Genomic DNA, 12680 nt, shown 5'->3' on the forward strand with positions numbered 1-12680 from the left:
ATATTTACTATTATATCCCTATAAATATGTTTATATTTACTATTAAAAGCACATTATGTACATTTTCTTATCTGAACCTGAGAATAACTTTAGAGCTCATTCACATTTTACAGTAAGGAAACAGAAGCAGTTGACTTTGCCCGGGTCACACAACTATTAGTGATATGAGATGGGACTTATATCCACCAGGTTGCACAACCCAGCATGGAAACTGTCCTCTGTGGGTCAACTTTCTCCTCTACTTGATACTGAGGTAAGTGTAGCAGGCACGGCAGTGAAATGAGGTCAGGAGAGGACAGCATTCTACTCACAACTCCTTCCTTCTTTCTTAAACATTAATGGCATCAAGTTTCAGACATAAAAGGCTCAAATAAAACAAAGACTGAAATTGCAGTGGAGAGGCCAGGCATAAATTAGCCTTATACTGACCACTTGAGTGATTTCTGCAGAGGTGGACTACTGAGTCACAATTAGCTACAGACACTGTAACTTAATTTAAAAGCCATACTTTGTAGGATACTCTTCCTTCTTGAAATATATTTACTTTTCAGTGACTCTGTTCTCTAATACTATAAAACTTTGATCTAAAAGTTTTCTAAAAGAGTCGCCAAAGGTTTAATTTCTAGAGCAGAGTGAAAACTTCACTGTCTTCACTCAAGTCTTCCGTACGTGCTTTGCCTGTACTTCCCACCACTCTTGTTCACACAGATTAGTTCCAGCCAATGTCCATCATTCCTTGTTCTATAAAAAAAACCTTTGTCTTTTCACTATAATTTTTATCTAGTTTCTTCTATAGAGAATGCCGGTCTTTGCTTTATTCTGTTACTATTGCAAACATCTGGAAAAGGATGTCAAGTGCTGTCAGATAGGCAGCATTCTTCACTTAATTGTTTTTAAATTTCTAAAAAGCTCACAATCAAGAACTGATACTTTTAAGTGTTCAACTATCACCTAATATTGAGAGAAAACCATTGTAAATCTTTAACCTCGACTCAGTTTCACATTTAAGAATCAGCCAAGAAAGACAAGAGATAACAGAAAATGTATGCTGGGGTGTTTTTTGTAGACTTATGCTGGCACAGGTTCTCCCTTGGAACAAAAAGAAAAGAATGACAGACTAACTTAGCCACCACTGACAACTACAGTTCCACACTGTACTCACAGAAAACCCTCAAGAAGAAAATATGGGACGAAAGGTCACTCATCAGCTGGAGAAAAAGTCAGATGTCTAAACCTTTTCGCCAACACACAAGACAGTTTTAAGGAATACAAATTTTGAATATATACATGTGTCTTCTAGGTATTGGTGACAGTCTTCAGTGAAATGCGGTTTTAAGAGAAATTTGAGCTTCTACTTTTCTGTGGAAAATGTATTTGCAAGGGGAGCTCTGGTGGCCTAGTGGCAAGAAGCTGCAACTGCAATCCCAGAGGCACACAGTTCAAATCCACCAGATGCTCTGCCAGGGAAGGAGGGACAATCTCCTCCTGTACCAGTCAGATCTGATTTGATGATACACAAACACAAATAATAAAATAAAAATTAAAACAAAAAAATAAAAAAAAAATGTATTTGCCTTTGCTATAAAGGAGGGCCTGGGAGGAGCATTTCTATAAATTTTACTTCTCATTTTCAGCTATGCGTACAGGAGGGCCCTCTGGGGGGCAGAGAGTGAGGTGAAGCTGCCTCTTCAATGGTAGTTGGTAAAAACAACACTTCGTGACATCTTAGACAGCACTCCATCCAGCGGGCTTGTATAGTAAATTAGAAGACTGAAAAAAGTGTACAGAGCATATTCCCAAACAGCCAACAGGAACTCCTAAGATGCATTTATTAAACATTAACTCTCAAAAATGAACCAGATTGGCTGGCCACCACTTTCAGGCAGCATTTTCCAAGTAAAATGAGAGACAACATGCTTTTAAGTGCCTAAAAGTCAAAATCCGTCATCTTAGTTCTATGGTCAGGTCGTTGGGCTTCTGTCCCTAAAATAAGAATAAGGAAAAATGCCTGGTAGCTAGGCCAACATTTTCAGAAGCTGTGATTGACAGGCCTGTGTAATATCTACAATGAGGTGGCAAAGGCACTGCCTTTTAGGCACCTCTCCAACTCTGCTGAGTCCCATATGTCCTTGACTCTTGTAAAATATTATTGGAAGGATGATTCAAGCCTTTATGAAGCTATTTGTTTCTTTTTAAGATATTCAGAACACGTCAAATCTTGAGAGAGACACTGGGTCTCTTCAAACGGTGTAGGGAGTCAAAAATGCCCAAGTTCAAGTTTGGGTTTGCAGACAAGAATCTAATTCTTTTAGGTTAGGTACCTACAGAGATACTGACAATTCTTTGTCAGAAAGGCAAATTTCAACTAAAAATGAGCTGATGGAAACAAAGGAGAATTAAAAAAAGAAAATAAAGAAGCTGAGAAAGAATCAGGAAAAGAAATGGAAGACTTTTCCTCCAGGCTGCTGGGTATGTGTCAGGAGTCAAGTGTGCCAGAAATAATACCCAAATTGAACTTGAGTGTTCAGAGGTCAGGCTCAGCCACAGATGGGTGGAAAACAAAACCTCACAGAGAGACCAGTCTTCCCTTTGCTAAATGAAGAGATAAAGATCTGAAATTTGAACAGTGGGAAGCAGGTCTGGCTTAGACCAAACACAGGAGGGTACTTAGAGAAGACTCCAGAAAAGGTAGAAAAACAAAGCTGTAACTCCAAACACAAAATTTACAGAATGGCTTGCTTGGCTCCTGTTGTCAATTACCGGCCCAATCTAAAAACCATGTGTTGCTGGTAGGTGCCAAGAAGTTAATTTACTACAACCCTACGAAGAAGAGATCCAAACCTTGCCCAACCTCACCGGCCACTGCTGCAGTCCCTCCTCTTTCACGATCTTAGACCTTTCTTAGCAAGATGTCTTCTTCTCCCAGGGACTGGCACCTTCCAACAACATGCCCCAAATATCAAACATCCTTGCTCCTACTTTGCCTCTCCTTTACCCCCAGGAAGCATTCGACATTTGCACTGTTGTTCAATGACTAAGCACACAGGACACTTTAATTAAAATAAAGTTCTGGACTCCACCCAGACATACAGTACTGTAATTATCTCGGTACTTATGGTAAATCAATATAGCATATGCATCCATATATAATACACTAAATCTAAGGATCTAGGGGTTTTCCAACTTGGAAGAAATAAACCAACTAAACCCCTTGGAAGTTCTGATAAGCTGCGGGCTCAGCATTAACAAGCTATGGGGTCAAGTACCTCCAGGCTTTCATGCTTTGCTGCCAGGCACTGTCAAGGGTCAGAACCGCAGCTCCCCAACGTCAGAAGCCTGGCAGGTCCCCACGGCGGACGATCAGGTCTCCCCGATTCCAGCTCAGGGCTCTCTCCCTGCTCGGCGCGCTGCCTCCAAGGCCTTGGGGACAGGCCGTGTGCGAGAGATGAGGGACCCCCGAAAGGCAGGGAGCGGCGGCCTTAGCCTGGGGCCGGTCGGGCCGGTCACCAGCTTCTCAAGGTCTCAGCCCAGGATGGTCCTCCGGGCAGCGGCCGTGGCTATGTCCCCACGGAGGGAGGGCAGGGGAATGAGGGAAAGCGGGGAAATAAAGAGCTAGGAGGACAAAGGAGGGTAATGGAGGAGCAGTTGGAGGACGTGTGGTTCCTCGGCACGCGCTCCACCTGGCCGTCCACCCACTCCCCGTTTCCCCGCAGCCTCTCGCGAGAAAAAGAGGCTCCAGCGGCGCCGGGAGCGCGGGATCGGGTGCCGGCGCTGTGCGTGGCCACGTCATCCACGCCGCCGCGGAGACGTGCCCGCTTCCAAGATGGCGGCCGCGGGGCTGTCAGGGGCGTTCGGTCGGACAGGCTGGAGGCTTCTGCAGCTGCGGTGCCGGCCTGGTGAGAGGACAGCCCAACTGGGAAGCGGGGAGGACGGGAAGGGGATGCGAGGCCGATCCGGGCCGCGCTCAGGGCGACAAGGCCGCCGCGGTGGCCGCTCAGCAAGGTGAAGTGAAGGGCAACTAACTCCTCCACTGGCTGCTTAGCTGTGTTTCGATCCCCAACTTGCAGCTGTCAGGGCTGCGGAGGAGACCTTGCCATTTATGTTAACGGAGCCCCAAAGAGGGCTAGGGCACACAGCTTCTCGTCTGCAGAACTGGCAGAGTCAGACTCACTCGTTTAATTCAACTTAGCGTCCAGGATCACTTGAAAGATACTGTGAACAGCCACAGAACGCCTTAGTGCACTCTTCCCCAAATACCAGTCATTTCCCACTACTTCACTAACGCTGGCGGGAGCCCAGGCGGGGTGGTCCACAGGGGCATTGCGCTGCTAACCCGAAGACTGAGCCTCTTGGGCGGTGAGAATCCACCTGAGGCTTCCCTGGAGGAAGACGGGCAATCAGTCCTCTGTGATTTACAGTTTCACGCCAGCAATGACTTGAGTTCACCAGTAGTGTAATTTATATTCGTATGTGAATCTCAGTGTCTGCTGCATGGATGCGGCCTCTTGCATATTAAAGAGATGTCGTATAGCCCCGGTGTGTCCATTTGCCATACAGAGGTAACTTGTGGTTGCTGTGAAGCCAAACACTGTGACACTAATGTGTCAAATGTGATAATGGTTACCCATGGTGGACAATGTTTGGTGGAGCTTCCCGATTAAAACAAGCCTGGAAGCAGAAGTGATTAAAACAAGCCTGGAAGCAGAAGTGGCATCCACTTCCATAATAGCTTGCCTCTAGAAACTATGAACCTGGAGAAAGGATGAAAGTCACACAAGTGTTGAGGACTTTCACTCATAGGGTCGCTTGCTATGAGTCGCCTACGACTGAACTGGCACTTAACAACAATAACAACAACATATGATGTCATATACAAAGTGAGGATCCCTGGTGGCGCAAAGGTGAAGCACTTGGCCTCGAAGTTTGATCCCACCAGCAGTTCTGTGGAAGAAAAGACCTGGTGAACTCTCCCTGCCCAAGAAAACTTATGAGACAGCTTAACTCCACCATATCGGGTAGCTATGAGTCAGAATCGACTTAAGGACAAACAACTAAACATATAAAAATTCTTTCTAATTTAAAACTTTTAAAAAATATTGTTAATTTTGAAAGAAAACTTTTTATCACTGTCATCTAAAAACCAGTATTACCCTTAAATAGGATTCATTTACACATTGTCATAAATATATAACTAATGAAAAAAATGTTTCCCTTTCCTGTGATCAGGGTGGTTCCAAAAGTCTATAATTTGGGACTTCCCTTCAACATTTTGTGAATATTTGCTCTTTTTTTGGTACAGATACATAAATATGGATGGCCAAATAACTGTTGAATGAAGGCAAAAAAATACTAAAAAAAATGTTTACTTATGGGTTTTTTTGAGATTTTTTTTTTACTTATGTTTATTGATTATGCAAAGATATTTGTGTGTATCATAACAGATTTTGGCTAACATTGGGGGGAAAGTAGGCATCCCAGAGAATAATTGTTCTCATGTGAAACCTATATGTATAGACAAGAATCAATTGTCCAAATAGAGCAAAGGAGAACTGCATAGTTGAAAATCAAGAAAGGTGTGTGTTCAGAGTTGCATCCTCTCTCCATACCTGTTCAGTATGTGTGCTGAACAGAACATGTGGGAAGCTGACTACATATGAGAGAGAATAAGACATCAGGTTTGAAGGAGGACTCATCCATTAATCTGTGTTATGCAGCTGAAGAAACCTTACTTGCTGAAAGTGAGGAGGACTTGAAACACTTACTGCAGATTAAACACTACAGCCTTCAACATAGGTTACATCTCCACATCAAGAAAACAAAAATCCTTACGACTGGACCAATAGGCAGCATCATGATAGATGGCGAGAAGATTGAAGTTGTCAGGAGTTTAACTTCATTCGAATCCACAATTGACACAGCCATCAGGAAAATAAAAGACGTGCTACATTAGGAAAATGGTCTGTCAAGGACCACTCCAAAGTGCCAAACGACAAGGATGTCAGTTTAAGGTTCATCTGATTTAAGCCATGGTCTTTTTGGTTGCTTCCTATGCCTCTGATGGTTAGACAGTGAATAGAGAAAAACTGAAGAATAGATGCCTTTGAGCTGTGATGTTGGAAAAGAAAACATCCTGTGGACTGCCAGTAGAACAACTCTGTCTCAGTGGTGAATCTTTGTGTCACTTATTTGGGCATCTTCTCAAAAGGAACCAATCCTTGGAGAGGGACATGCTGGGAAAGGTGGAGGATCAGAAAGAAACGAAGACCTACAGATAGATTGACATCTTGATGTATTGACTGCTCCAGTGGGCTTGAGTATGATTGAGATGATGAGGATGGTAAGAATAGGGCAAGGTGCAGATCTGTTGGTAGGATTGCTATGAGTTGTAGTCTACTTGATGACAGCTAACAACACTTAAATATTTTGCACATACTACTCTGTGTTCCTGAAAGTCAATGATGCAAAGGCATTTGACTGTGTAGATCATAACAAACTGTGGCTGACTCTGAGAAGAATGGGAATCCCAGAACACTTGATCGTTCTAATGCGAAACTTATACTTGGACCAGGAGGCAGTCGTCAGAACAGAGCAAGGGAACACTGCATGGTTCAAAATTGGGAAGGGCGTACGCCAGGGATGCATCCTATCTCCATACCTTTTCAACCTATATGCAGAACAGATTATCCGGGAGGCTGGGTTCTATGAGGAGTAATGTGGGGTCAGGATTGGTGGACGATTTATCAACAATCTGCGTTATGTGGAAACTGAGGAGGACCTGAAGCACCTGCTGCAGAGTGTCAAGGACTGCCGCCTACAATATGGATTGAGGCTCAATGTCAAGAAGACAAAGATTCTCACCACTGGACCAATCGGCAGCATCAGGATGGATGGTGAAGAGACTGAGATTGTACACAGCTTTAGTTTGCTTGGCTCCATAGTCAACAGTCTTGGCACCAGCAGCCAGGAAATTAAAAGGCGCATTGCCATGGGAAAGTCTGCTGTTAGGGACCTCTCCAAAGTGCTGAAGAGCAGTGGTGTCTCTCTGGAGACTAAGGTGCGTCTGATACAGGCCATGGTCTTCGCAATCACCTGTTATGCATCAGAGAGTTGGACAATGACCAAGGAGGATAGAAGGAGAACTGATGCCTTTGAGCTGTGGTGCTGGAGAAGAGTACTGAGAATACCATGGACTGCTAGGAAAACAAATAGATTTGTCCTGGAGAGGGTTAAACCGGGTGGCTCCTTGGAGGCAAGGATTCTGAGGCTCCGTCTAACTTACTTTGGACATGTAGTGAGGAGAGACCGGTCCTTGGAGAGGGACATCATGCTTGAGAGGGTGGAGGGACGGCGCAGGAGAGGAAGGCCCTCTATGAGGTGGATTGATTCAGTGACTGGGGTGATCGGGATGGGAGTGTCAGAGACAGTGCGATTGGCACAGGACAGAGTGGAGTTTAGGGCTGTTGTACATAGGGTCGCTATGAGTCGCAGGTGACTCGACGGCACATAACAACAACAACAACTCTGTGTTCCTTCCTTTCAAAATCATTATTACCACAGGGAGCTCTGGTGGCCTAGCGGCAAGAAGCTACCCTGCAATCTCAGAGATACGTGGTTCGTATCCACCAGATGCTCTGCTGGAGAAGAAGGAGCAATCTCCTCCTGTACAAGTCAGATCCATTTTGGCGGTATACACAAAAGATAATAAAATAAAAAAATTTTTAAAAATGATTACCAGAGTTATTCCATAGATGCTTAAAAATGAGTACTCGTTTTGTTGTTTCATACAAAGTTTTATGTTTGATAAAAGTAATGCCTATAACCTTAGCCAGCCCATTTCTCTGTTTTTAATAAAGTCATGTCTCAAAATATCTGAAGCAGATCAGGTGTCTGCCAAAAAGAATGGTATTTCTTAATGGAACATTTTTTTTAAAAAAATCCAACAACCAGTCAAAACCCGTGATGCTGTCCAGTTGAATTCAATAATCCTAACAATGACCCGGTGTTAGTCCAACCACTCTAGCATTTTCCTGCCTGTAATCTTTATGGAGGCACTTTTTCCAGGTCTACAGAGTGGTGCTAGCTGGGTGTCAATCACCAGCTTCTAGGTTAGGAAACTAGTACTAACTTTTTGCAACTCAGGGACTTAATAAAATACCTGTTTGCTACCAAGTCACTTGTGACTACGAGCCTGTGTGACAGAGAGTGGCCCCACAGCGTTTATTAGTCATTTTTTCACAGAAGCAGATTGCCAGGTCTTTTCTCCCACTTCTTGGAGTATCTCTAGATCTATGGATTTACTTGATCTGCTGATTTACACAAAATGGGGATCGATTTAGGGAACGCTGGCGGTGTAGTCTGTAGGGAGTTGTGCTATAAATCTAAAGGCAGTGGGTTTGAATCCACCAGGAACTCCGATGGAGGAAGATGAGCAGTCTCCTCTTGTGTAATTTACTGCCTCTGAAAACCCACTGGAGGGTCAGCTATGAGTTGGCTCTGACTCAACGGCAGTGCACCCGATTCATGTTGTGGTCTTTCTGCTTGCTATGCATCTGAAAGCTGGACAATGAATAAGGATGAATCAGTTGTCCAGAAGAATTGATGCTTTTGAGCTGTGGCGTTGGAGTACTGAATATAGTCCCATGGACTACCAAAAGAACAAACAAATATGTCTTGGAGAAAGTGCAGCCAGAGTGCTCCTTGGAGGCAGGGATGACTTTAGGCACGTTGCTAGGAAGGAGGAACTTCATGCCTGGTAAAGTGGAAGGTCGGTGAAAGAGGAAGAGACTCAACCAGGTGGATTGATTCAGTGGCTGCAGCAGTGGGCTCTGGTGAGTCAGGAAGTGAGAGGATGGACAGGATAGGACAGGGTTCAGATCCGTGTTCATAGGGCCACTGTGGGTCATAGTCAAAGGCAGCTAACAATGATGGCAGTGAGTGAGGGGTCAATCTTAAAATATAAGTGAAATCATTTTTACACCGGAAAAATACAAACTGTAAGGTTGCATTTCCGTGAAATTCTGAGCTGCTGCTGTTGTTGTTATGTGCCATCGAGTCGCGACTCATAGCGACCCTATGTACAACAGCCCTACACTCTGCTCTGTCCTGTGCCAATCGCACTGTCTCTGACACACCCATCCCAATTCCCCAGTCACTGAATCAATCCACCTCAGAGAGGGCCTTCCCCTCCTGCACTGTCCCTCCTCCCTCCCAAGCCTGATGTCCTTCTCCAAGGACCGGTCTCTCCTCACAACATGTCCAAAGTATGTTAGACAGAGCCTCAGAATCCTTGCCTCCAAGGAGCCACCCGGTTTAACCCTTTCCAGGATGAATCTGTTTGTTTTCCTAGCAGTCCATGGTACTCTCAGTACTCTTCTCCAGCACCAGAACTCAAAGGCATCAATTCTCCTTCTAATCTAGGATGAAAAATTTTCAAACCGTGTGTAGTGAATCCTGTGTAGAGAGAGCATGAGAGAACTTTCTGGGTGATGCTTTATCTAGAGAGGTATTAGAGATAACACAAGTGAGTACTTTTGTTAAAACTAATAAAATGGCATGCTTAAGAGCTGAGAAATATATGTAAATACCACCTCAATAAAACAAGTCTAAAAATTACAGAACTCTGGTTAATGATGTGCCTAAGTATTTAGGGCTGAAGAACACTGAGAGGTATAACAAAAAACATAAGGAAAATAAGATGAAGGATGTTATGAGGATGTGAAGTGTAGATGGCATGTAGGTATCCATTCCACAATTCTTTCTGTTTGTGTGTTTGAAATTATTTTTATTTTATTAATTTTAATTAACATTTACAGAGATTTTGGATTCCCATTCATTCATGTTGCATTTTTCTCCCTGCCCACCCCTCCCGCCCAGTTCGCTCTTCTCTTTGAAAAGCAAAAGAAAAATTTGTTCATTGGTATACAATCCCCACCATGTTTCAAATTTTTTGCAATATAATATTGGGAAAGAAAATAACAATTGGAAAGCCCTTTTGTAAAGAAAATAGAGTGTTGCAGGTGCAAAAGCAGCTAGTGATTAGAACCTGTCAAGATAAAAGTGGCCGAGAAATCAGTGCTCAGATCTTCCCATTGTGTAAGGATTATTTGCTTGTTTTAAAATCATGTATATTGAAGAAAGTGGTTTGCCTATTACCTCATAGCTAGTAAATAGTAGAAATAGGTCTAGAGACCAAGTCCTCACAACTTTTGCCCCCACATTGCTTTCTCCCCTCCTCCCCATCTCGAGTGCCCTGCGGCCTCTGAGTCTCAAAGGTTCTCTGGTAAGTGTCCCTCACTGACCAGCCTGGTTTCTGTTTCAGTGTCCCGCCTGCCACCACCTCTCCTGCCATGCACCTTCCATGCGTCAGCAATGCGGCTGAGGTCCTCAAATGAGCAGAAGCAGCGAACTCCTCCGTTGCCTTCCTCGCAGCAACACTCTGAGACTCAGGGAGCAGAAGAACCTAGTGCAGAGTCTCTACGTTCACCCCCCAGGTAAGCGAGCACCAGACCTAGTTCCCCCGTTTCTGGGCCGTTTTTCATGCTTCGATATTTCTAGTCCTTTCTCTCTACTCCATCCCTCCTTCTCCCTTTCCATCGTTTTTAAGGCTGAATTTGATTTTTTTTTTTAAATCTCTTTCTTATAGAACTTAAGAACAAGAAAATTTGAAAAATTAGTAGAAATCACACATCCGTATAAACCCTGAATATTTTGTTGAATGACATGTTAGATGTTTCTCTATGCATGTTTCATATATAAATTTATGTGCACAAAGAATGATTGCTTTTATTATACACTATACACACTGTTCCAGAAACTGGTGGGGTGTTTGGGTTGTGTTTGGTTATAGTGTTATTTTCATCCATCAGTACATTTTGAAGCATCTCTCAAAGTCTGCATTATTTTAATGGCTGTATAACGTCCTAGGGCCCTTAGGGGCACAATGTATGCCGTATCAGTCTGCTAATAGAAAGTTCAGCAGTTGGAGTCCACCAGCTGCTCTGCAGGAGAAAGTCAGGCAGCATCCTGCGAAGATTTACAGCCTCAGAGGCGATGGCGGGCTGCCAAGAGTTGAATCTATCCATGGCCATGGGCTTGGGTTTTGTTTGGTAGAATATTTTGCCAACAGCTGTATCACAGTGTATTGCTTCCATCTTTCTCTGACGGGTCTTTAGGGGAGGTGCAGTGGTTAAAGTGCTTCTTGACCTCCAACCCAAAGGGCGGGTCTGAACCCACAAGCCAGGAGAAAAATGTAGTACAAATATGTGCAGCATTGGGAACCCCATGGGATAGTTCTGCTCTGTCCTGTCAGGTCACCACCGTCAGTCAGCATTGACTCGGTGGCAGTGGTTTTATGGGAATAAAAAAGAACAGTAATCTTAGAGCAGGGAGCACCAAGCACCAAGTCAAAGGAAATGCACATTTAACATTCTGATTCGTGGGTGGGAGCAAACTAACCCCCAGAGGTAAAAACAACTTCTATTTCTGTTTGCTCTTTTTTTCCCTTCTCAATGTTGTCACTAAGAAACTTCTCTAGACTTGAAATTGGCGCTTATGGTCATTTATCTGGTAGCCTGATTAAAGTACCTTTTATTTCACTTTAACAAATAGTTTTTGAGAATCCACTGCATGCCAGATGAGTCTGCCGGCCACAATGGTGAAGGGCCTGGCTGCTGGCCAAAAGCTTGGTGGTTCAGCTCACCCAGTGGCTGTGAGGAAGAAAGGACTGGCAATCTGCTCCCATAAAGATTACAGTGCTGCTGTGTCGAATGGAGTTAGCAGGAGCCAAAATCCATTGACTTGAGGACATCTACGCGTGGCAAAGTGCACGCCCTGTAAATACTGTGAACAATGCCTGCCTCCATACCACTGGGTGCAAATAAAGGTCGAAGAACCTGAGTAAGCTCAGTACAGTACGAGCTCTAAGTGGAGAAATCCGCGGTGCTGTGGCAGTGTTTAGGAACCCTGGGGGACTTAATCGCTCAGCTGGTAACAGAATAATTTGCTGGTTGTACCCACCAGCTGCTCCAAAGGAGAAAGTGCAGGTGGTCTTCTGTAAAGAGTACAGCCTCAGGAAACTCTGTGGTGTGGGGTAGGGTCATGTAGGGGGCCCGTGAGGCATAATTGACTTGATGGCATCCCACAATGTCCTGGAAGCATTTGCTTTTATAGCACACGCCTTGCTGACCACTAGATCCTTACTCGGTGACTGTAAGAGAGGGGAAGGATGATACCTTTTTTTCCTGTTGGCATTAAAACGTCACATAAAAATGTGCTTCGAAAAGCGAGGGTCCGTACTTGGGGGTCAGGCCCACTTTGCATGGCAGATGTGGGCATGAAATGAGGTGTGCTCGGCTCTGTCCTCATGTCTCTTGTATTTGGGTCTCAGGTACACAGACCAAGGTGGCGAGGAGGAGGAGGATCAGGAGAGTGAGGAGCAGCTGCAGGACCGCATCTTGACGGCAGCCCTGGAGTTCGTGCCTGCCCACGGGTGGACTGCAGAGGCCATTGCAGAAGGAGCACGGGTGTGTCTAGGGGGCGGAGCAACCTGACCAAGGTCAGGCAGGGGGCCTTGTACCAGCCAGAGCAGGGGCCTCCTTCAAGCCCAGGGTCAGGCAGGGGGGCTTGCCCCAGCCAGAGCAGGGGGCCTCCTTCAAGCCCAGGGTCAGGCAGGGGGGCTTGCC

At 44.8% G+C, this 12680-nt stretch overlaps 1 protein-coding gene across 1 annotated transcript in view; it reads left to right on the top strand.

Moving 5' to 3' along the window:
- The first annotated feature begins 3823 nt into the window (after positions 1–3823).
- COQ9 (coenzyme Q9) overlaps positions 3824–12680 on the top strand; it is a 16433-nt gene continuing 7576 nt past the window's right edge. The window contains exons 1-3 of the mRNA XM_006897130.1: positions 3824–3896; positions 10319–10490; positions 12386–12521. Of these exons, the coding sequence (XP_006897192.1) occupies positions 3824–3896; positions 10319–10490; positions 12386–12521 (381 nt within the window). The remainder of the gene's footprint in view (positions 3897–10318; positions 10491–12385; positions 12522–12680) is intronic.

Source organism: Elephantulus edwardii, unplaced genomic scaffold (assembly GCF_000299155.1).
Source record: "Elephantulus edwardii isolate Elephantulus edwardi_28Jun2011 unplaced genomic scaffold, EleEdw1.0 scaffold00201, whole genome shotgun sequence".
In the NCBI taxonomy this organism is placed as follows: Eukaryota; Metazoa; Chordata; class Mammalia; order Macroscelidea; family Macroscelididae; genus Elephantulus; species Elephantulus edwardii.